The following is a 24,615-nucleotide window of genomic DNA, read 5'->3' on the forward strand; positions in this document are numbered from 1 at the left end:
ATATAACTCTTTAGCCACACACACAAGTGGTGTGATTTGCGTAAAAAAAAATATGCATATGCAGAAAATAACCCCATACCTACTGTAAAATATGGTGGTGGATCGTTGATGGTATGGGGGCTATTTGGCTTCCACTGGTCCTAGGGCCTTTTGGCGTGGCGGTCCTTCGTGGGAAAATGTTGTCATCAAAGTCTGGCATTCTCTGGATTTTTGGTGCTTTTCAAAAGGTTGATTCATGATTATGTCATTGATCTTCAGGTCGTAGCTCAAGAAAGAGGCCAAATTTACAATTCCGAGTTTGATGACCGTTCAAAATGTATTTCCCCAGCCTAAGCTCATTTATTCCCAACTTCCCAGTTGTCTCGAACTCACTGAAGTCAAGTTTTTGCAGTTCCGAGTTAACATTTGTTTTGAGCGTGGCAAAAATCATGCTTCATTGACAGCATGGTCAATGTTAAACTTGGAAAAGTTCAACATTGGAAAAGAGCCCCTTAATCACAGATTTGGGACCACACAGCCACTGTCACTGATTCCTTCCAAACCACTTATTATTGAATTTGCGATTTCCAACTTGTTGTGTAATGTTTATGTCCAATGGCCGATGAGCACAATACGTTTTATCTATAATTTCCCTTCATTATTTCTCTTCATATGACAAGGATTAAAGAGGATTTGCCAGTAGACTGTCGACTTGATTCATGATGATAACTGCTAGCTAAGATTTTGAAAGTATGATTTTTGACATGATCAGTCCAATCAAAAGATACTGTACATATAATGTGATTTGACGTCATTTTATCTGTGGCCAATGACCTTGAGCCTTCTTGGATGGGCACTTCTATGGCAGCACCCAAAGGGCTATAGAATTTTTGAGGTCTACCCTTAGGCTTGGCGGTGACATGGTGTCCCCATGAGTGACAGAACACGGAGCCAATCACGGCGCAACGTATTTTCTGCTGGCTTGCCCCACCACCACAGAAAGCACTGAGTTAGGCTGAAACATCTGCATTTTGGTGCTGTTTTACTCAAGAAAACAAAAAGAGACCATGTTTGTATGCTGCTTTATTAACTCAAATATTTATATATATTTTTTTACATTGTTTGCAAACTGATATGTGACACGAATTAATGCCAAAATAACATGTTTTTATATTTTTTTAAAAATGCAAAAAATGTGGGGCTCAAAACAGGTGGGCCTCTGCCCCACCTGCCCTGAATGACAGGTCGCCACTGCTCTAAACCTTTAATTTAAGCAATACGGAAAGGGAAAGGAAAGGGAAAGGGGGATACCTCGTCAGCTGTACAACTGAATGCATTCAACTGAAATGTTTCTTCCACATTTAAACCAACCTCTCTACAATAAGCCCGAGGGGGTGTGGTATATGGCCAATATACCACGACTAAGGTCTCCGTGATATATTGGCCATATATCACAAACTCCGGAGGTGCCTTATTGCTATTATAAACTGGTTACCAATGTAATCAGAGCAGTAAACCCATGGTATTTGGTCTGATATACCACGGCTTTCAGCCAATCAGCATTCAGGGATCGAACCAACCAGTATAGAAAGTTATATAAATGTGTTGTTTTACAGGGTCAGTTATAGTAGTAAGCTGCCCAAGGAGTAAATTACAGTTAAGTGCCTTGCTCAAGGGCACATCGACAGATGTTGTCACGTGGTTTATTCAAACCAGAGACTTTTCGGTTAATAGCCCAAAGCTTTAACTGCTAGGCTACCTGCCGCCCACTGACCTGAAAAACAGGTGTTAAGAGCAATTTAGAATTCGCTCCACCAGGTGCTTCGTGTAGGGCAGACTACCGCCCCACTGACGGATTTCAGACAAAACAGACCTTGAACGCTGGTATTTACACTCTATGACTCCCAGGTAAACAGTCTGTTTGTTTCAATCTATCTTGAGAGTTCTCCGTTTGATTTTGTTTCCAACTAATACATTACCCCACTGCTGCAAAGGTGAGCGAGATGCGTGGGCGATATAAAAGTAAGGAGAACGCGGGCAGTGAATGCATCCATGCTTTTGAGGGGAAATGGGACATTGGAAACGGGCTGTTTGGGAGTTACGACTCACCTATGCCTGGAGTACCTGCCAGCTGCTCGGAGGGGCCAAATTCCCCAAATGGAGGTATCCTGACAAGTTTGGACGACGGGAATGGGCCTTCGACAATGAATTCTTCTTTGACAGGTCAGCACAATTTAGTGAATGTCTTCCTTGTATAATCAAATGTCATATCTAACCAAATATCATCATTTAAGAAGTAGACATGCATAAATGTTTTATATCACAACCTTACTGAAAATGAGAATGACCACTTCAATGCGTCAACTTGTGTTGAGTAGTCTACATTCGACTAAAAGGTCGAATGTAGACCTTTTATCCCAACCTGGTCTCAGAGCATGTGTATTATTCTGTACGAAATCCAAGACAGTCCATTTAGTATGATATGTTACGTTTCGTATGGTATGTATTCATTTGTGGATTTAATTTATGAATTACAATTTGTATGATATGTTTGCAAATTTCCTAAACTTACAAAATGTAAGAATTACAATACGTACAATATGTTACGAATTTGCAAGACACATGATGTGTTACGAATTCCAATTTGTTGTGGTTAATGCTAATGTTTGCTAGCTGGCTAGGGGTTAGGATTAAGATTAGGAGTTAGTTTTTAAAAATGTTTATTTAAACTTTATTTAACTAGACAAGTCAGTTAAGAACAAATTCTTATTTACAATGACGCCTAGGAACAGTGGGTTGCCTTGTTCAGGGGCAGAACAACAGATTTTTACATTGTCAGCTCGGGGATTCGATCTAGCAACCTGTCGGTTATTGGCCTAACGCTCTAACCACTAGGCTACCTGCCGCCCCCATTAGCTAAAAGGTTTATGGTTAGGGTTAGGGGAAGGGCTAGCTTACATGCAAAGTATCTAAAAAAAAGTAGTAAGTATTTGAAAAGTTGCTAAAGTTGTCAGTGAGGAGACTCGAACATGCAACCTTTGGGTTGCTAGTTACCTGTCTTATGTAACCAATTTGATTGTCGCCGAAAAAAGTTGACTATGTTACGTGTAGTCTATGAGAGCAGGCTGCACATCCAGGTATAATGCTTTATAACTTGTTATAAGCATGTATGAGCCTTTATATTGTCTTACAACAAGCAAGGCTCATACTGTTGGTTGTTCATATACTGTACTGTGTAATCTATATGGTTCATACAGTACATGTGATACATTTTTGTAAATTATATTAAGTCATATTTTAGGCCTTACTTTTTGGAGTGAGTGATACATTTTAGGATAATATGATCATCAGATATCATGTTTCTTTTTAGCCTGTCTGAATTCACAAATAAATTGCATTCTGTTGCAACATGGTTTTATTCATCAGGTCCAAAACGCTCCAACTATGACGGTGAGAAAAGGTACCTGGGAGTCAGGGTCAAAATGCCTGTGAGAGACATGCTTAATAAGATTCGCATTGCGAAGGGAATGGACCCAAAAAATATCCAGGTATGACATACTGTATATTCACTGTGGCTAAATTGCTTGGAAGATCATTTCCACATTCCCCAGTCAGATGTTTTGACATATTCAAAGTTTATCCTTTACATCTTTCTACAGGGCAACTGCGGCAAGGCATTGAAAGGTTAGACAAAACTCCTCAATTCTACTACGCTTATGTTCTTGGCCTATAACTAAGATTTAACACTTCTGGCAGTCTCCTCAAAAGTGTGTCTTGTTCTGCTCCAGAATTAGGGTTGTTTACCTTCTGCAAACATTAAGAGTCATAAAGTGCTTGGTATTGGGTGAGGCTGATCACACGCTGTTCACATTTATAAAATGTAGTCAAGACATTCCTTAAAGCCTATGGATATAATGCATAATGATGTACACATAAATTATTAGTAAGACATGCACATATTTTATATCTTAGTATTGTTTCATAATAATACAGTATATCACAGCCATTTTGAAAAAGAGACTTGTAGGATACTGATTTCTAACAATACAAGTTAAAACGTGTTACTGAATTTCATCATTACAATATGAACATAAATAACACTGAAAACTGTCACAACAACAATTATGTACTATTACACAAGCATTTATGTTGTGGGTAAGGGCATGCAACAGCAAAGATACTGTCAACTTCATGAAACCTGCTATCAAAATTCCTTATATTCTTCACAGGAGAGAAGAAACGGGTAAATACCAATAGAGATCGCAAAAGTAGCAAGGTGAGTGATTTACAGTACATTATATGAATAAGCCTACATGTCTTTTCACATTTCACCAGGTGTACCTTGCTCTAACGTGGACGGCTCAGCACTCAACACTGCATACTTATTATGTGTGCCCACTGTGTTTCAGAGAAAACAACCTACAAAGAGCCTGGAGGAACTCGCCATAATAGTGGAGGTATTGGAGGAGGATCTCAAAGCCAGCAAGCCATACAGCCAGTCTAACACGTCTGAGTCACCTGATTACAGCCCAGAGCCCAATGTGCAACCATGGAATAGTCCAGAGCAACTCCAGCATAGCCACTCAATGAAGTTCAGTCAGGAAAACAAGATGCCACAACAAGCCACAAACTACTGTATGTCAGAGCTCAAGCTATCCCGCTCTGCAGACAATCACAACACTAGTGTTCCTCCGCTGAACTCCCAAGGACGGTGTATCAACGACGAATCCGACAATATGATGCCCAGTCCAGATTCATATATGACTTACTCCCCCAGCAGCACCAGTGAATGTCAAGTGCCATCTCCCCAATATTCGGTCTTTGCTAGCCCCCTGTCCTCCAGCTATGAGTTAGGTCAGGATGGAGGTAGTGACTACCAGGATAGCTTTAGCCCCCAGTGCCAGGATAGCTTTAGCCCCCAGTGCCAGGATAGCTTTAGCCCCCAGTGCCAGGATAGCTTTAACCCCCAGTGCCAGGATAGCTTTAACCCCCAGTGCCAGGATAGCTTTAACCCCCAGTGCCAGGATAGCTTTAGCCCACATTGGCTCAGCTACATGTGCCAGAATTGGAACAGCACAGCATACTTCTGGAACCAGCTCCAGAGGGAGGAGCGATTACTGACGGGGGTCTCTGACACAGAGGTTCTGGCCACAGACAGGAACGGAAGGACGTAAGTTGGAATCACAATTTATATTTGACCCTTTTCGTATTAATGAGCCTTGCTGAGCTATAGCCTGGTCTTGTTAGGCATCCACCAGAGGTTGGAACAGTGCTGGAAACTAGCACAGTGTGGTTCAGGTCAGCACAATAGTGTGAAAAGGGTACATGTGTCTGATACTGTATCAGTGCTTGCAGACAGTGCTAGTACATTGCAGTTACACCAACTGTTGATTTTAAATTGGATACCCCGGGAGGCTATAGCAGTATAATAGCTAGAATGTTATGGAGTTTCAGACAGAAATGTGAGATGGTATCGCTCAGTTTGTCATTAAAGGAAATGTACAGAGCCTGTATGTGACAGTATGGTGAATGGATGCTTTGTAGTAATTTAATGAGATATTTGTTGTCCTAAGATAAACAGTAACCTGTTACAGACATATTAGTTTTCCTACAATAATTCACAAACACCAAATTATTCCAAGACATACTGAGGGTATGTATCTAATAGGCAGCAGTTAAGTGTTCGTGTCGTTATGTTCCCCAGCAAGAAAACCAAAAATTGTCACTCAAACAGAAGGGGGAACTAACAAAGAGTCACCGACGAATAGGTGGGGTTTTAGGAGGGGTTCTGAAAGACACTCATGTGGGTGTCCACTGAAAGGTGACGAGCAACAACTGGAACCTAAAAGACACCCACCATGAGACCCACTAAATTTGCCCAAGAAGAGGCAAAAAGAAAAACCCCCACCAAACTTAAAGACAGGAAGCAAACCAAAAAGTGGAACAAAACGAAAACATGGAAGATCAGATAAAGGATTGTTTGTCTAGAAATCAAATAGGGAAAGCCAACAAAAGGTGTTAACCTGCCACATCTCTCAAGAAAATTGGAGCACTGGGCCAGCCACTCTTAAATATTACCTGGAACAGCACCGGTGAAACACCTGACTAAGGAGATGGACAAGCCAGCACAGTGTAACGCATACGGACTAACGAGGTGACACCAATCGATGTACCCCACGTGCTAACGTCCAACCTCAAAATATAAATGGAAAAGCCTGTAACAGTGTTCTGAAGAAATTTCCTCGTACAGTACTATATCATCATGACTCATGGGGCGTTGTCTGGAATTGCACAAAAAGTAAACAATGACTGAAAATCCATGACCAGTGTTGATATAGGAGGACGATAGACAAATAATTGTTTGAATGGCTGATTTTAGTGACAAACACAGCAAGGGGTATCTATCTAATATTAATTTTGCTGTGAAATTTAATGTTCTTGATATAATTGATAATGAAAAAAATGTATTATTACTTTCAAGCTACCACTGATTCGAATCAGGCTCACATGAATTATTATTGGCCAGCCACAGTACAAAACAAAATTCCCACATTGTTGATGTACGATTGACATGCTGCTATGTATCATCCAGTACATTCATGTTTAAAATGCACTTTAATGCATTCATGTTGTTAACCATTCAAACTCACAGTGACATTTATGTGAGTACACTAAATATGTTTATTGCTTCTTTCTTTAGAGCTCTCCACAGAGTTGTGGGTCAAGGCAAGAGGGCCCTGGGATATGCGATTGCCAAAAGGATGGCAGCTCTGAACAGGCTGGATGTCAAAGACTCAGAGGGAAAGGTAAATCAAATGAAAAATATAGCATGACTTAAATTGTTTTCTGGTTGTTCAGATTCATTCAGACGTTCAGATAACTTTGAAGCAACTGTTTACTACTGCTGAGTGATTACCGTAATTTCCGGACTATTGAGCTCACATGAAGAAAAGCCGCACCCACTGAATTTTAAAAAAATTATTATTTTGAACATAAATAAGCCGCACATGTCTAAAAGCTGCAGGTGCCTACCGGTACATTGAAACAAATTAACTTTACACAGGCTTTAACGAAACACGGCTTGTAACAAAAAAATTATAATTAGCAGTAAGCTTTAGTTGTCTTTTTGCACTGAGTCAATTCCTCACGCTGCTGTTTCCAACATCTTATCATCGACTCATTAAGACCAATCTTCCGTGCAGCAGCTCTATTTCCTTTTCCAACAGCCAGATCAATTGCCTTCAACTTGAAAGCTGCATCATATGCATTTCTCCGTGTCTTTGCCATGATGAGGGTGACAAAATGACTACCGTAATCAGAATGATGGGAAGTTTGAGAGCGCTCGATTTTAATCTAAACAGTAAACAAAAAAGTTGTTTGACCTTAACCCGCTCGGCAATTTCATTGGTCTAATGAAAGCTTCATGCCGGCAAAAAACTGAGCACGTCACAGAATGTGATTTTTTGAAAAAAAAAAAAATTGAAAGCGGGAAAAATCCATATATTAGCCGCGTCATTGTTTAAGCCGCGAGGTTCAAAGCGTGGGAAAAAAGTTGCGGCTGATAGTCCCGGAAATTACGGTAGTGCTTTTTGTAGTTTGTTCGGTTTATTCTGTAATACAGAATAAAATAATTAATAAAAGTCCCATTATGGTAGTGACTGCCAATTTACTGCTTATCACTTATTAACCATCATTTATTCACATTACTTTAATAAAATATTTGTTTTATTTGGTGACTTTGTTATTTAATTTAATCTCTATAGAGCTGCTGCCTATCTGTCTGACAAAATCACTTTTTTAGTAGTTTTTCAATGTAAATAAGGCATACTTTTATGACTGGTGAATACCAACTATCATTCGCTTAGATCATGTATTTTCAGCTAGAGATGCAGTGCATTCGGAAAGTATTCAGACCCCTTGATTCAGACCCCCTGATTCAATCTACAGACTATACCCCATAATGACAAAGCTGGACAAAGATTGTTTCTTTAGTGAGTCAGACGCGAAGGATATAATGTTGCTCCCAGACAAGGCCCAAATCCCCGTCATTCACATGAAGAAAAGAAGGAAATACTGGGGGCGCAGATAAGCGCGCCTTGTGAGAATTTATCGGCCTGTTGGTAACCCGCCTCTACCATCCGATCTATTAGCCAACGTGCAATCACTGGAGAATAAACTGGATGAGCTCCATTCGAGTCTATTCTACCAAAAACAGTAATATCTTATGTTTCACCGAGTCGTGGGTTTTCCAAGCATTGGCAGGACAGAACAGCTACGTCCGGTAAGACGATGGTGGGGGTGTGTGTCTATTTGTCAATAACAGCTGGTGCGCAATGTCTAATATTAAGGTAGTCTCGAGGTATTGCTTGCTTGAGGTAGAGTACCTCATGATAAGCTGAAGACCACACTATCTACCAAGAGTTTTCATCTATATTTTTCATAGCCGTCTATTTACCACCACAAACCGACGCTGGCACTAAGACTGCACTCAACGAGCTGTATAAGGCCATAAGCAAACAAGAGAATGCTCATCCAGAAGCGGCGATCCTAGTGGCAGGGGACTTTAATGCAGGCAAACTTAAATCCGTTTTACCTCATTTCTACCAGCATGTCACATTAGCAACCAGAGGGGAAAAAAACTCTAGACCACCTTTACTCCACACACAGAGATGTGTACAAAGCTCTCCCTCCATTTCAAAAAATCTGACCATAATTATATCCTCCTGATTCCTGCTTACAAGCAAAAACTAAAAGCAGGAAGTACCAGTGACTCCCTCAATACGGAAGTGGTAAGATGACGCGGATGCTACGCTACAGGACTGTTTTGCTGGCACAGACGGGAAAATGTTCCGGGATTCATCCAATGGCATTGATAAGTATACCACCTCAGTCAGCGGCTTCTTCAATAAGTGCATCGATGATGTGGTCCCCACAGTGACTGTACGTACATACCCCAACCAGAAGCAATGGATTACAGGTAACATCTGCACCGAGCTAAAAGCTAGAGCTTCCGCTTTCAAGGAGCGGGACACTAATCCGGACGCTTTTAAGAACTCCCGCTATGCCCTCAGACAAACCATCAAAAAAGTTTCAATACAGGACTAAGATTGAATCCTACTACACAGGCTCTGACGCTCGTCGGATGTGGCAGGGCTTGCAAACTATTACGGACTACAAAGGGAAACCTAGCCGCGAGAAGCCCAGTGACGCGAGCCTACCAGACGGGCTAAATGCCTTTTATGCTCGCTTCGAGGCAAGCAACACTGAAGCATGCATGAGATCACGTTCTCCGTAGCCGATGTGAGCAAGACCTTACCTGGACGTGTTCTCAGAGCATGCGCGGACCAACTGGCACCACCCGTAGCACTCACGTCAGTAGCCATGAAGTGCTTTGAAAGGCTGGTCACGGCTCACATCAACACCATCATCCCGGAAACCCTAGACCCACTCCAATTCGCCTACTATCCCAACAGATCAACAGATTATGCAATCTCAATCACATTACACACAAAAGGACTGCTGTTCACTGACTACAGCTCAGCATTCAACACCATAATGCCCACAAAGCTAGTCACTAAGCTAAGGACCCTGGGACTAAACACTTTCCTCTGCAACTGGATCCTGGACTTCCTGACAGGCCGCCCAAAGGTGGTAAGGGTAGGCAACAATACATCTGCCACGCTGATCCTCAACACGGGGGTCCCTCAGGAGTGCGTGCTTAGCCCCCTCCTGTACTCCCAGTTCACCCACGACTGTGTGGCCAAGCACGACTCCAACACCATCATTAAGTTTGCTGACAGCACAACGGTGGTAGGCCTGATCACTGACAATGATGAGATAGCCTATAGGGAGGTCAGAGACCTAGCAGTGTAGTATCAGGACAACAAACTCTCCCTCAATGTGAGCAAGACAAAGGAGATGATTGTGGACTAGAGGAAAAGGAGGGCCGAACATGCCCCCATTCACACCGACGGGGCTGTAGTGGAGCTGGTCGAGAGTTTCAAGTTCCTTGGTGTCCACACCACCAACAAACTATCATGGTCCAAACACACCAAGAAAGTCATAAAGAGGGCACGACAACGCCTTTTCCCCCTCAGGAGACTGAAAAGATTTGACATGGATCCCCAGATCCTCAAAATGTTCTACAGCTGCACCATCGAGAGCATCCTGACTGGTTGCACCATCGAGAGCATCCTGACTGGTTGCATCACCACCTGGTATGACAACTGCTCAGCATCCGACCGTAAGGCACTACAGAGGGTAGTGCGTACAGCCTAGTACATCACTGGGGCCAAGCGTCTTGCCATCCAGGACCTATATACTAGGCGGTGTCAGAGGAAGGCCCAAAATATTGTCAAAGACTCCAGTCACCCAAATCACAGACTGCTCTCTCTGCTACCGCATGGCAAGCGGTACCGGAACGCCAATTCTAGGTCCAAAAGCCTCCTTAACAGCTTCTACACTCAAGCCATAAGACTGCTGAACAATTAATCAAATCGCCACCCGGACTATTTGCTTAGCCCCCCCACCCTCTCCCCCCTTTGTTTTTACACTGCTGCTATTTGCTGTTTATTATCTATACATAGTCATTTTACCCCACCTACATGTACAAATTACCGACTGTTATTTTATTGTTACTTATTATTATTATTTTTAGTTTATTTTGTAAATATTTTCTTAACTGCATTGTTGCTTAAGGGCTTGTAAGTAAGTATTTCACGGTAAGGTCTAGACCTGGTGTATTTGGCGCATGTGACAAATAACATTTGATTTGAAGGACATTCAGAAACTTGTCCTGAAGCCACCCCTGTGTTGTCTTGGCTGTGTGCTTAAGGTCGTTGTCCTATTTGAAGGTGAACCTTCAAACCGCGATCACTGCCTCATTGCCTGCATCTGTAATGGGTCTGCGGTGAAACGACCACCCCTCATCACTGTCAAACACTCCCTAAAATACTTCTGCGAACAGGCCTTTCTAATTGACCTGGCCGGGGTATCCTGGAATGACATTGACCTCATCCCGACAGTAGAGGATGCCTGGTTATTCTTTAAAAGTGCCTTCCTCACCATCTTAATAAATAAGCATGCTCCATTCAAAAAAAATTGAACTAGAAATAGATATAGCCCTTGGTTCACTCCAGACCTGTCTGCCCTTGACCAATACAAAACATCTTGTGGCGTCCCTTTGTAGTCCGTGATATGCAACTTTTTAGGGAAGTTAGGAACCAATATACACAGGCAGTTAGGAAAGCTAAGGCTAGCTTTTTCAAACAGAAATTTGCATCCTGTAGTACAAACTCCAAAAAGTTCTGGGACAAGTCCATGGAGAATAAGAGCACCTCCTCCCAGCTGCCCACTGCTCTGAGGCTAGGTAACACTGTCACTACCGATAAATCCACAATAATTGAGAATTCAATAAGCATTTTTCTACGGCTGGCCATAATTTCCACCTGGCTCCCCCTCCCCGGTCAACAGCCCTGCGCTCCCCACAGCAACTAGCCCAAACCTCCCCCACTTCTCCTTCACCCAAATCCAGATAGCTGATGTTCTGAAAGAGCTGCAAAATCTGGACCCCTACAAATCAGACAATCTGGACCCTCTCTTTCTAAAATGATCTGCCAAAATTGTTGCAACCCCTATTACTAGCCTGCTCAACCTCTTTCGTATCGTCTGAGATTCCCATAGATTGGAAAGCTGCCGCGGTCATCCCCTCTTCAAAGGGGAAGACACTCTAGACCCAAACTGCAACAGATCTATATCTATTCTACCCTGCCTTACTAAGGTCTGTGAAAGCTAAGTTGACAAACAGATTACCGACCATTTCGAATCTCACCGTACCTTCTCCGCTATGCAATCTGGTTTCAGAGCTGGTCTTGGTGCACCTCAGCCACGCTCAAGGTCCTAAACGATATCATGACCGCCATCGATAAGAGACATTACTGTGTAGCCGTATTCATCGACCTGGCTAAGGCTTTCGACTCTGTCAATCACAACATTATTATTGGCAGACTCAACAGCCTTGGTTTCTCAAATGATTGCCTCGCTTGGTTCACCAACTACTTCTCCGATAGAGTTCAGTATGTCAAATCGGAGGGCCTGTTGTCCAGACCTCTGGCAGTCTCATGGGGGTGCCACAGGGTTCAATTCTCGGGCCATTCTCTTCTCTGTATATATCAATGATGTCGCTCTCGCTGCTGGTGATTCTTTGATCCACCTCTAAGCAGACGACACCATTCTGCATACCTCTGGCCCTTCGTTGGACACTGTTAACTAACCTCCAGATGAGCTTCAATGCCATACAACTCTCCTTCTGTGGCCTCCAACTGCTCTTAAATGCAAGTAAAACTAAATGCATGCTCTTCAACCGATCGCTGCCCGCACCTGCCTGCCCGTCCAGCGTCACTACTCTGGACGGTTGTGACCTAGAATATGTGGACAACTACAAATACCTAGGTGTCTGGTTAGACTGTAAACTCTTCGTCCAGACTCACATTAAACATCTCCAATCCAAAATTAAATCTAGAATTGGCTTCCTATTTCGCAACAAAGCATCCTTCACTTATGCTGCCAAACATACCCTTGTAAATCTGACCATCCTACCAATCCTCGGCTTCGGCGATGTAATTTACAAATTAGCCTCCAATACCCTACTCAATAAACTGGATGCAGTCTATCACAGTGCCATCCGTTTTGTCACCAAAGCCCCATATACTACCCACCACTGCGACCTGTATGATCTCGTTAGCTGGCCCTCACTTCATACTCATCGCCAAACGCACTGGCTCCAGGTCATCTACAAGTCTCTGCTAGGTAAAGCCCCGCCTTATCTCAGCTCACTGGTCACCATAGCAGCACCCACCCGCAGCACGTGCTCCAGCAGGTATATTTCACTGGTCACCCCCAAAGCCAATTCTTCCTTTGTCCGCCTCTCCTTCCAGTTCTCTGCTGCCAATGACTGGAACGAACTGCAAAAATCTCTGAAGCTGGAGACTCTTACCTCCCTCACAAGCTTTAAGCACCAGCTGTCAGAGCAGCTCACAGATCACTGCACCTGTACATAGCTCATCTGTAAATAGCCCATCCAATCTACCTCATCACCACACTGTATTTATTTATTTATTTATTTATCTTGCTCCTTTGCACCCCAGTATCTCAACTTGCACATTCATCTGCACATCCTACCATTATAGTGTTTAATTGCTATATTGTAATTACTTTGCCACCATGGCCTATTTATTGCCTTACCTCTCTTATCCTACCTCATTTGCACATGCTGTATATAGATTTTTCTTCTGTATTATTGATTGTATGTTTGTTTATTCCATGTGTAACTCTGTGTTGTTGTATGTGTCGAACTGCTTTGCTTTATCTTGGCCAGGTCGCAGTTGCAAATGAGAACTTGTTCTCAACTAGCCTACCTGGTTAAATAAAGGTGAAATTAAAAATAAATTAAAAACCTTTGCCCCAGTCTGAGGTCCTGAGCGCTCTGGAGCAGGCTTTCATCAAGGATCTCTCTGTACTTTGCCCCCTTCATCTTTCCCTCGATCCTGACTAGTTTCCCAGTCCCTGCCGCTGAAAAACATCCCCACAGCATGATGCTGCCACCACCATGCTTCAGCTTAGGGACTCGAGTTCTGTCAGAGTGCCCATCGGGTTCTTGATCACCTCCCTGACCAAGGCCCTTCTCCCCCGATTGTTCAGTTTGTCCGGGCAACCAGCTCTAGTAAGAGTCTTGGTGGTTTCAAACTTCGTCCATTTAAAAATGCTGTAGGCCACTGTGTTCTTGGGGACCTTTGCAAAAAATTCCAATAACCTGTTTACGCTTTGTCATTATGGAGTATTGTGTATAGATTGATGTGGATTTTTTTTCTTTAATCCATTTTAGAATAAGGCTGTAACAATAAAAAATGTAAAAGGGAAGGGGTCGGAATGCATTGTACCTCTCTGTCCCTCTTGTGCGTTCTCTCTTCTTTCTGTCTGCTCCGAACAGACCAGACAAGCTGGCGCTCTACATCTCACAGTTGGGGCTTGATCTGATTTTCTCTCTACAGAAACTGCACATCGAGCTAACAGAACAAAATCGAATTCAAATAATTGAACCGACGTCGGTCAATTAGTTGTTTATAAGCTGAAAAATTACAGAAATGTAATCACTCAGCAATACTTATCACCCAGCACTACTGTATGTAATCAGTGATCTAGCTCAAATAGCTTCAGCTACATCAGGATTGCTGTCCAATCAAAACATAAGACAGTCAAAGAGTTGATTACAGGATTGCCATGTTTGTAGTTTTCCGGCCAAATTGAGCTACTTTGAAAACTATGTCGCGGGTGAAAATGTATTGGTTGCAAGTCGCGGCGTTTTGGGCTACTTCTAAATTGGACTGCGGGCCGCCATGGCATTTCTCTTTAAAAAAAAAATATGTATATATAACTGTAACCTGCTGCTGCTGACTATCAGGCAGTGAGCAGGTTGTTACTGAGTGAGTGAATGGTGGGGAGGGCCAGAGGGGTGTGGGTGCGTTGAGAGCACTAGTGTGCTGCAGCTGAGTCAAGGAGCCAGAGCAGAATTTAGGTAGGTAGACTATATAGATTATGTCACGTTCGTTGTAAAGATGGGACCAAGGCACAGCGGGAATGTGAATACTCATCTTCTTTATTAAGATGAAAAACCAAAACAAACACTAAAACAAAACGACGAGGAAACCAGTCCTGTGAGACATACAGCTACACATGGAACAACTACCCACAAAAACCCATGAAAAAACACCCCTACTAAATAGGACCTTCAATTAGAGGCAACGAGAAACAGCTGCCTCCAATTGAAGGTCAAACCAATAAACTAAGCATAGAAATAGATAAACTAGACACAGACATAGAAATAGACTAACATAGAACATTGCCCAACAAACCCCGAAACACATAAAACAAACACCCTCTGCCACGTCCTGACCAAACTACAATAACAAATAACCTCTTTACTGGTCATGACGTGACAGATTAGTCATTATGGAGACCCCTTTTTTCCATGGAACAGATTAACGTGCTAGAACTGATATTAGGGTGACCAAGCAGTGGTAAATGACTGTAGGTGAGAGATGAGAACTCTCTTGGTAGATAGTGTCGTCTACAGCTTATCATGAGATATTCTACCTCAGGCGAGCAATACCTCAAGACTTCTTTAATATTAGACATCGCGCACCAGCAGTTATTGACAAGTAGACACACACCCCCGCCCCTCGTCAGACGTAGCTTCTCTGTCCTGCCGATACACGGAGAAGCCAGCCAGCTCTATAATATCAGTGTCGTCGTTCAGCCACGTCTCGGTGAAACATACGTTATTACAGTTTTTAATATCCAGTTGGTAGGATAGTCTTAATCGTAGATCGTCCAGTTTGTTTTCCAATGATTGCACATTGGCCAATAATAGCAAGGGTAATTGTGGTTTGCCTACTCGTTGGCAAATTCTTACAAGGCACCCCGCCCCCCCCCCCTGCCTTTTCTCCATCTTTTCTTCACACTGATGACAGGGATTTGGGCCTTGTCTCGACAAAGCAGTATAATTTGCGTCGTACTCAATAAAGAAAAATATCTTTGTCCAGGTCGAGGTGAGTAATCGCTGTTCTGATGTACAGAAGCTCTTTTCAGTCTTAAGAGATAGTAGCAGCAACATTATGTACAAAATGAGTTAAACAAAGTAAAAAAAATTGTACAGTTGTTTAGGAGCCCTTAAAACAGCAGCCACCCCCTTCGGCGCATTATATATTAACCAGTTTATAATAGCAATAAGGCTCCTCAGGGGTTTTTGATATATGGCCAATATACCATGGTTAAGAACAGTCCAAAGAACAGCCCTTAGCCTTGCTATATTGGCCATATACCACACCTCCTAGGGCCTTTAATCATAGCAGTCAAAACAATTTAAATCAACATCCGTTGATGGAAAATGATCTGTTGTCACGAGTGTCGTAGGGTTTAGACCAAGACGCAGCGGGAAAATGTATACTCATCTTCTTTTATTAAAGGACAAAGAAGGAAAAACCAAAAACGTATACAAAAACACGACGACAAAGAACAGGCCAGTAAAGCACAAAGCTATACACAGCAACAATCTCCCACAAAATCCCATGAAAAACAAACTCCTAATTATAGGACCTTCAATCAGAGGCAACGATAACCAGCTGCCTCCAATTGAAGGTCCAACCCCAATACCAAAACATAGAAATACAAACACCTAGAAAGAACATAGAACAATAACCAAAACCCTGGACTAATAAATCAAATACCCCTCTACATAAACAACCACCCCGAACCATATAAACCAAATACCCCCTCGACATGAACACATACACAAACACACCCTGAACCACATAAAACAAATACCCCCTGCCACGTCCTGACCAAACTATAAGAACAAATAACCCCTTTACTGGTCAGGACGTGACATCTGTAGAGTTTAATAAGGGCGATTTTATTTTCTCTTGCAACATTCTTTACATTCTTAAACTTGCAAGAATTATTATTTTGATGGAAAAACACATTTTGCTTCTTAGCCTAAAAATTACATAGATATTCCATCTTAATTCGCTCAATAACGTTATGGAAAAAGGGTTTTATGGATAAATGTGGCAACTCCTCTATTGCTGAAAGAAATGGGCTCATTTTCAGGCCTTGTGGGCGGGTTTTCTGAGGTCTTTGGTTTAAAATGTTTAGCTCAACTTGGCAACTCTGGTTGATTAAGCCCCTGACTTCTGTTCCCAGACTGCACTTCACCTGGCTGCCCAGAAGAACCAACACCTGATGGTGGCTGATCTGATTCACCTTGGTGCATGTGTGAACGAGAAGGACAGGAGTGGAAAGACATGCCTGCACCTCAGTGTTGAGAATGGATACATTCGAGTTCTGGAGGTAAATATAGCCATCTGACCTGCAATGCTGACAGGCCAAACCTGTTCTGTGAGCTGAGCTCTTCAAAGGTTAGCTTCAAATAGTATTTGAAGTATTTTTAGGAGGTACATTAAAATTCATTTTAACGTGCTACCCTGTCATTATGATTCAAGCCTACTGCATCACCTTCACACCCAGTTTGTCAGGTTTGGTTAGTTCCCTCAATGAAATTGATACCCTGAACCTCAGCAAGATCTTATGTTGTCTAATGGCATACATATTTCTTCTTTTAGGTTCTGAAAAATATGATGAAAGAAGGGATTTATGTAGATGTCGAAGCTACAGATAATTATGGTATGTTTGGCTTTCTTGTTCTAATAGCCTATTCAGAGCCTTCCGTTTTAAAAAAAACTCTTAATGTAAGTCTTATATTTAAAGCTGCAATATGTAACTTTTTGGGTGAGTTATAGATCTGTCATTCTCATTGAAAGCAAGTCTAAGAAATGGTTGATCTGTTCTATGTGCGCTATTTCTGTGCTTCCCGTTCTTAAGTTTAGTTTTTGCATCTTTTACTTTCGGTTTTGTACACCTGCTTCAAACAGCTGAAAAGACAATATTTTGGGTTTGAGAAGATATTTCAGAGGTTTAGATTGTACAATTGCTTGTTTTGTTATATAAAGTAAAATTAGGCAAACTATTAGAATTTTAGCAACCACGGAATGGCGGAGCGATTTCTGCATATTGGACCTTTAAAGGGATAGTTCCTCCAAAATGAAAGTTTGTCATATGATTCAGACCTCAAAAGGACTCAAACGTCAAGATGAATCCACTTCCCACGGCATTAGTTGTGCAGATTGAGCTATATGCCTCAACCACAAATGAATGGAAAAGATAAGTACAGAATAAAATCATGAAATGATAGTCTTTATATTTTCCATTCATTTGGGACTGAGGCATATAGCTGGATCTACAAAATGTCCTGGAATATGGACTTATCTTAACAAAAGACCATTTGAAGTATGAAAACATTTAGTTTAGAATGAACTGTCCCTTTAGGAATGCTAATTTAATATACTACCTGAGGGGTCAACAAGGAACAGTAATGCTAGCCTATTCAGCTGGTTATATTCATATCAAAGAAGTTGATGATTTTAGATTTACAATACATACAGTGCTTTCAGAAAGTATTCAACCCCCTTGACTTATTACATATTTTGTCACCCATCTACACCCAATACCCCGTAATGACAAGGTGAAAACAGGTTTTTAGAATTTTTTGCTAATGAGTCAGTACATGTTAGAATGACCTTGGCAGCGATTATAGCTGTTAGTCTTTCTCTGTAAGTCTCTTAAGAGCTTTGCACACCTGGATTGTACAATATATATGCCCAATGTTCTTTTCAAAATTCTTAAAACTGTCAAATTGGTTGTTGATTTTCAAGTTTTGCCATAGATTTTCAAGCAGATTTAAATCAAAACTGTAACTCGGCCACTCAGGAGCATTCACTGTCTCTGAAATCCCAGAGCGGTTTATTTCTACTCCGGCAATAGAGTTAGGAAGGACGCCTGTGTCTTTGTAGTGACTGGGTGTATTGATACACCATCCAAAGTGTAATTAATGTCTGCGTTTGTTTATTTTTACCCATCTACCAAAAGGTGCCCTTCTTTGCGAGGTATTGCAAAACCTCCCTCAAGACATTTGAGCTTTTAATTTGTAAATAATTAGTAAAAATGTCCCCAAATATTGTTCCACTTTGACATTATGGGGTATTGTGTGTAGGCCAGTCACAAACAATCTCAATTTATTACATTTGGAATTCAGTAAAATGTGGAAAAAGTCAAGTGGTGTGAATACTTTCTGAAGGCACTGTACATTGAAAAATCCATGACCACAATGTCATTGTCATAACCCATGTTTCATTCAGTGATAAATTCCCCTTTGCCTTACATACTTTGATAGGTTTTGGGTGGTTGGTCTTATTCTACAATGCCTCATGTCTGTGCTTGGTGTGCATTGCGGTCAGGACTCAGTGTGTTTCAGTGTGCAGCAGTGGCTCTGAACATCACCGTGCGAGAGCTGGAGAGAAGTGTGGGCCCTAGTCAGATGAGACTCCACACACTGCGCAAGGAGCAGATGATGGAGACACTGGGGTGTCTGCTGCAAATGGGAAGCTACCATCACACTCTGGTCAGTGTCTCCCTATCATATAGGCGTCTAAAGTTTTCCATTTGGAAGTCATAATGTGTTTATTTAAGTTACTAAACTAAGAATGTGTTAAGTTTGAACGAATCCACACATATATACAGATATTGGAGTACTTAAATAACCATTCATGCTCTGTTTGCTTGGCAGAGTTAAGCCTTAAAGTGCAGGAGATTAAAATGCTGTCAACTACTCTCCCTCAGGATAATCAATCAAATGTATTTATAAAGCCCTTTTACATCAGCCGATGTCACAAAGTGCTATACAGAAACCCAGCCTAAAACCTTAAACAGCAAGCAATGCAGCAAGCAATGCAGATGGTGGCTAGGAAAAACTCCCTAGAAAGGCAGGAACCTAGGAAGAAACCTAGAGAGGAACCAGGCTATGAGGGGTGACCAGTCCTCTTCTGGCTGTGCCGGGTGGAGATTATAACAGTTCATGACCGCGATGTTCAAACATTCATAGATGACCAGCAGGGTCAAATAATAATAATCACAGTGGTTGTAGAGGGTGCAACAGGTCAGCATCTCAGGAGTAAATGTCAGTTGGCTTTTCATAGCCGATCATTCAGAGTTAGAGACAGCAGGTGCGGGGAGAATGTGGGGGGAGAATGCAAATAAAGTGGAAGCAAAATGGAGTCCTACAAGTTCATGCAAGGAGTGGTCTCCCAACCCAGTAACGTGAGCTACTTCTTAACTTGTTCAGTATTTTTCATATGATTTCCAAGGGGGGTTGTAGACAAAAAGAGGCCTTATTTACAGTACTGTACATTTTAGTTTGTCTTTGTTTCACATTGTTTTATTGAACACACAAATGTAAATGTAATTTCTTGCTGTACTAAAATAATTGTGTTTTTGATGTATCAAAACAGTTTGATTTGGTTACAGTTTGATTTAATAGAGTCCTCGATGAAATTAATAGTTTCCAAAATCTATTAGATTTATGGTTCTAATTTGGTGTTTATCTCTTTCTTAGGGGAACTACGTGACTTAGATGGTGTCCATCCACACAGCTGTTCCTTATGAAATTATGTGTGCATCTGCCAAGCAAGGCATGCCAGAGAACTGACAGTTAATGTTTCTGAGTTGTTACAAGCTTGAACTTGTCTTGGAGAAAGGCCAATGTGGTTTAGAAAGCCTTTAATTACCTATCTTTTTGTTACGTGGCTTTAAAGTGAGAGGCTTTCTTCAAGGCAAGGTACAAGTCTTATGTAAAGCATCCAAAGTTTTATGTAAGCTGAAACACAATTGTAAATTGAGTGTTTTTGTGGCTTGCGTTTAAGACTTTGGTTGCAAATTAGCTGGTTTCTGTGAAACTTCCACTGTTTGTTACATTAAAGTAACAAAATGTTAATGCAAGTTAAGCTCAATGTTATTTGGTGAATGTGTTATTGGTGTTGTATGTAATACAACAAGGGAGTCAAATTCTTTCATACTTACGTCTTGGAGGGAAAGTGATAATGTTCAAAGCAGCGAGTTTGGCCGGAAAGTAGACACCAAGTCGCCAACATGTTGTTACACAGTTGAAAACTGTATTGTGTGTGTGTGTGTGTGTGTGTGTGTGTGTGTGTGTGTGTGTGCGTGTGTATATTTTTCTTCTGTAATGAATATCAAGGTTATCAACAATATTCTTATATGTGTATAGGCCTATATGTTGAATGTACGTTAAAGGTGCAATCCATAAGTTGGTCTCAGCTGATGGAGGGTCATTGCAAGTGCAAAACAAAAAAAGTAGGGGAACAGGCACATTCATTGGCTTAAATCAAACCACATTGTACTTTGTGGCATTTCCACAGGAGACAAAGAATTAGCATTTTACTGATTTGTTATACATTTTTGTCTGGTGTCGCGTTATATTACCAAGATGGTCATCTCGTACTAGACACATTCAAGGCTTGTGGCAATGTATGTGGTTACAGGTTTTTGAAATTGTATTGAAGTGTCATTTAAAAAAAAAAAAAAAAAAAAATATATATATATATATCTTAAAGACATTCACAAAATATTATTTACTTTGAACCCAAAAGTTTGCTCTTTATTTCACACAGTAAGTCGGAATTGCTCTTTTTGTATTGATGACAGTACGTTCAGAGGGCGGTCATGTGAACTGGTCCACTGGTACAGCCATGAATGTCTGATCTTTGTTGTTGTTATGGTGGAGCTTGGGTGTTAACCCTGAATTCTTTAACTAAATCCTTTGGCATTTTATAATCCCATTGATATGCTGGCTGTATATCGCATACTTTCCATACGATAGCATTTTATTAGTCCCTGAAAGAACCTAATTTCTTCACTTAAAAATATTTGGTGGTTTGCATGGTGTTGTTTTTGTAAATAATGGTTGTGATGTAGCTAGCTTCATTTCAGCTCAAACTATTTAAAGCTGTTTTTATGTGCACTTTTTTCTTATAGTTGTAATGGTATAGTTGTTAGTCATTTTTATTACACATATAGTAGTAAGTAGTTGTAGTGGTGTAGTAATTTTATTTGGCATGCATTTTTGTTAAACTTTTATGGTAGGGCTAGTAGTAATTGTAGTGTTGTGTGGTTGCAGTAGCAATGTAGCTGTGGCTGCAACAGCAATCATAGGAGTTGTGGTAGAAGTAGTGAAAGATGTGGCGCAAAGAGAGTCGGAGCAGTACTGGCTGGGATAATACTTTTAGTAGGAGTTGTATTGGCTTGGGGTTCACAGCATTCATATGAAGTTCATGAAAACCCTTTCTTTTTTTCTATTATGGTTTTGTTATTGTTTCGTACATGTAGCGCTTTAACAGGGGCTGAGTTGGGACTATGTAAGTGGTGGAAATGTCCCTGATTTCTATGGAATATATTCAATTTCGACTCTATCCTGTCTACTAACATATGGTGATAGAGCTCAACAATCTCCAATTCAACCCCTGGCATGGATATACAGATGTAGGATCTTCATTTTAACCAGTTTGCTACAGCAGGAAAATAGTCCTGCATCAACAGGAAATGGGAATTATTATGTGGATTATAATTAATGGAAATGTATGAAGGGATACATTGTTAATAAGGAAACATTTCAAAGTATAAAAGTATAAATCCTTTTTAAACCTCAATACACTACACGATTTGCTTTTCCTGCATTGCAGGAAAGTTCTCCTGCACCTGTAAAGTAGCTATTTTAGCCCACTATAAAGAGAACATTATCTGTATTCTGGTGTTTGGGATGTAATGTTTTATATGTATTTGTATACATTTGATCAATATAATGGAAACTTGTTTTTTTTTTATGAGATGTATGCACAACTCAGACCTTTGGAAATGATTGGAGATTTTCAAACTAAAATAATCAAGAGAAACACACAGGTCTCAGGTTAGGATTCAGCTAACCTCGTCCCCAGGCTCCGGGTCAACAGAGAGAGAGCGGGCTGGGGATGAGATTAAGATTCAGTAACAATAGTCATGCTAATATAGCCATCCATGTTCGTTATTTCTGTATTTGTGTGCAATTCTAATTTAGACTGGTTGTCTTGAGGCTTTGTTGATCAACGAATAAGCTGAAAACTGATAGGAATGCAAGCAGCTATACATTTGTTTTAGTCTTGTGGGAGGAGGGTTGTTGAACAAATGATAGGCTGCCACTCACATCTTTGGGTTTAGTGATGCCTGAGTGTATAAGATGTTTCTGGTGGTGCACAGTTCCTGAATGGCTACATAGCTGGTGCACAGCCCCGTATTACGTTTATTCATGTATACCACTTTCCCATGACCTTTATTAAATATTAAAAGCAATTTTACCTTTGCCTTGTTTCAGTCTGATGATTACAGTGTTCCAACATGATCTCGCAAGCTTACGTTTTCATTCACACAACCTGGTCTCAGCATTTCGTATTATTCTGTATGTAAATCCGAGACACTCCATTTAGTATGAAATGTTACGTTTCGTATGGCATGTATTAATATGTTGATCTCCGTCACCAATTTCGAATGACATGTTGCAAATTACAATTCGTATTATATGTTACAAATTTGCAAAACGTACAATACGAAACTAACAAGTGTCTCGGATTTACGTACAGAATAATATGAAATGCTCTGAGACTAGGTTGTAACCAGGTACCTTGACATTATTTACAATGCAGCTGACTGTAAGACACTTAAACAGGTCCAGAATCACCTGTAGGTTTTGTTAGAGCATGTCGGGCTCCCGAGTGGCACAGCGGTCTAAGGCACTGCCTCTCAGTACTAGAGGTGTCACTACAGACCCCCTGGTTCGAATCCAGGCTGTATCACAACTGGCCGTGATTGGGAGTCCCATAGGGTGGCGCACAATTGGCCCAGCATTGTCCGAGTTTGGCCGTTGTAGGCTGTCATTGTAAATAAGAATTAATGCCTAGTTAAATAAAGGTTAACTAAAACAAATGTCTGTACCAGAATAGCTGCATAAACTTGATGCAGTCATCTGGGAATTGGACTCCTAATAATTTCCATTGTAAATGGAATTGGACTACAGCTTAAATCTTAAAAATATATTCTCTGGAATATGACTTGTTCATAATCATATTTCTGAAATCCCCTCTTCAAAAAGAGAATTTGGACAATGTTAGTCACTGCTTTTCTAAAGATATGATAGACCTTTTATGTCTACCACTGTGATCCAACATTCTAAAATAACTGATCTATCAGATGAGTAATAAAGGCAAGGCCAGCCAACAAGCACATGAACAGCTGTCAGAGAGTTGATCTATGCTGTTTCTACCCTCGTGTCTACTACTGTCTACCATCAGTGTTCAAACTGTACAACGTGTCCCTGTCTACAGTACTGTACTGGTTTGGTTAATTACAGCTATGAAACGGAACAAAAATATAAACGCAATATGCAACAATTTCAAAGATTTTACTGAGTTACAGTTCATATAAGGAAATCAGTCAATTGAAATAAATTCATTAGGCCCTAATCTATGGATTTCTCATAACTGGGAATACAGATATGCATCTGTTGGTCACAGATACCTTAAAAACATGGTAGGGGCGTGGATCAGAAAACCAGTCAGTATCAGGTGTGACCACCATTTGCCTCATGCAGCGCAACACATCTCTTTCACATAGAGTTGATCAGGCTGTTGATTTTGGCCTGTGGAATGTTGTCCCACTCCTCTTCAATGGCTGTGTGAAGTTGCTGGATATTGGCGGGAAATGGAACAAGCTGTTGTACACGTCGATCCAGAGCATCTCAAGCATGCTTAATTGGTGACATGTCTGGTGAGTATGCAGGCCATGGTGGAACTGAAACATTTTCAGCTTCCAGGAATTGAGTACAGATTTTTATACAGATCCTTGAACCATGGGGCCATGCATTATCATGCTGAAACATGAGGTGATGGTGGCAGATGAATGCCCTGACAATGGGCCTTATCATCTCGTCACGGTATCTCTGTGCATTCAAATTGCCATCGATAAAATGCAATTGTGTTCGTTGTCCGTAGTTTATGCCTGCCTATACTATAACCCCACCACCACCAAAGAGCACTCTGTTCACAACGTTGACATTAGCAAACCGCTTGTCCACACAACGCCATACAA

General features: G+C 41.2%; 1 protein-coding gene across 3 annotated transcripts; it reads left to right on the forward strand.

The window, feature by feature from the left end:
• The first annotated feature begins 1,758 nt into the window (after positions 1-1,758).
• Positions 1,759-22,834, forward strand: zgc:113279 (uncharacterized). Of its 3 annotated transcripts, none has more exons than XM_029772865.1 (10): positions 1,759-1,887; positions 1,974-2,202; positions 3,406-3,527; positions 3,639-3,663; positions 4,209-4,255; positions 4,389-5,149; positions 6,680-6,785; positions 16,738-16,884; positions 17,157-17,217; positions 18,888-19,344. In XM_029772865.1, exons 2-10 carry the CDS (start codon positions 1,983-1,985, stop codon positions 19,103-19,105), a joined length of 1,707 nt encoding a protein of 568 aa, XP_029628725.1. In that variant the 5' UTR covers positions 1,759-1,887; positions 1,974-1,982; the 3' UTR covers positions 19,106-19,344. The 3 variants fall into 3 exon arrangements, with proteins under 3 accessions (XP_029628725.1, XP_029628724.1, XP_029628726.1); XM_029772866.1 differs by adding an exon at positions 20,042-22,834 and having other exon boundaries at positions 1,769-2,202; positions 18,888-19,051; XM_029772864.1 differs by having other exon boundaries at positions 1,768-2,202.
• Positions 22,835-24,615: the final 1,781 nt, after the last annotated feature.

The sequence above is a fragment of the Salmo trutta genome, chromosome 13 (genome assembly GCF_901001165.1).
Source record: "Salmo trutta chromosome 13, fSalTru1.1, whole genome shotgun sequence".
Taxonomy (NCBI): domain Eukaryota; kingdom Metazoa; phylum Chordata; class Actinopteri; order Salmoniformes; family Salmonidae; genus Salmo; species Salmo trutta.

Bases quoted from the DNA above. Each gene is read 5' to 3' on its own strand.
- zgc:113279 (XM_029772865.1), top strand. From the start codon at position 1,983: ATGCGTGGGCGATATAAAAGTAAGGAGAACGCGGGCAGTGAATGCATC. The intron at 3,664-4,208 runs GTTAGACAAAAC...TATTCTTCACAG, and splicing joins CTGCGGCAAGGCATTGAAAG to GAGAGAAGAAACGGGTAAAT. The intron at 17,218-18,887 runs GTATGTTTGGCT...CATTGCGGTCAG, and splicing joins CGAAGCTACAGATAATTATG to GACTCAGTGTGTTTCAGTGT.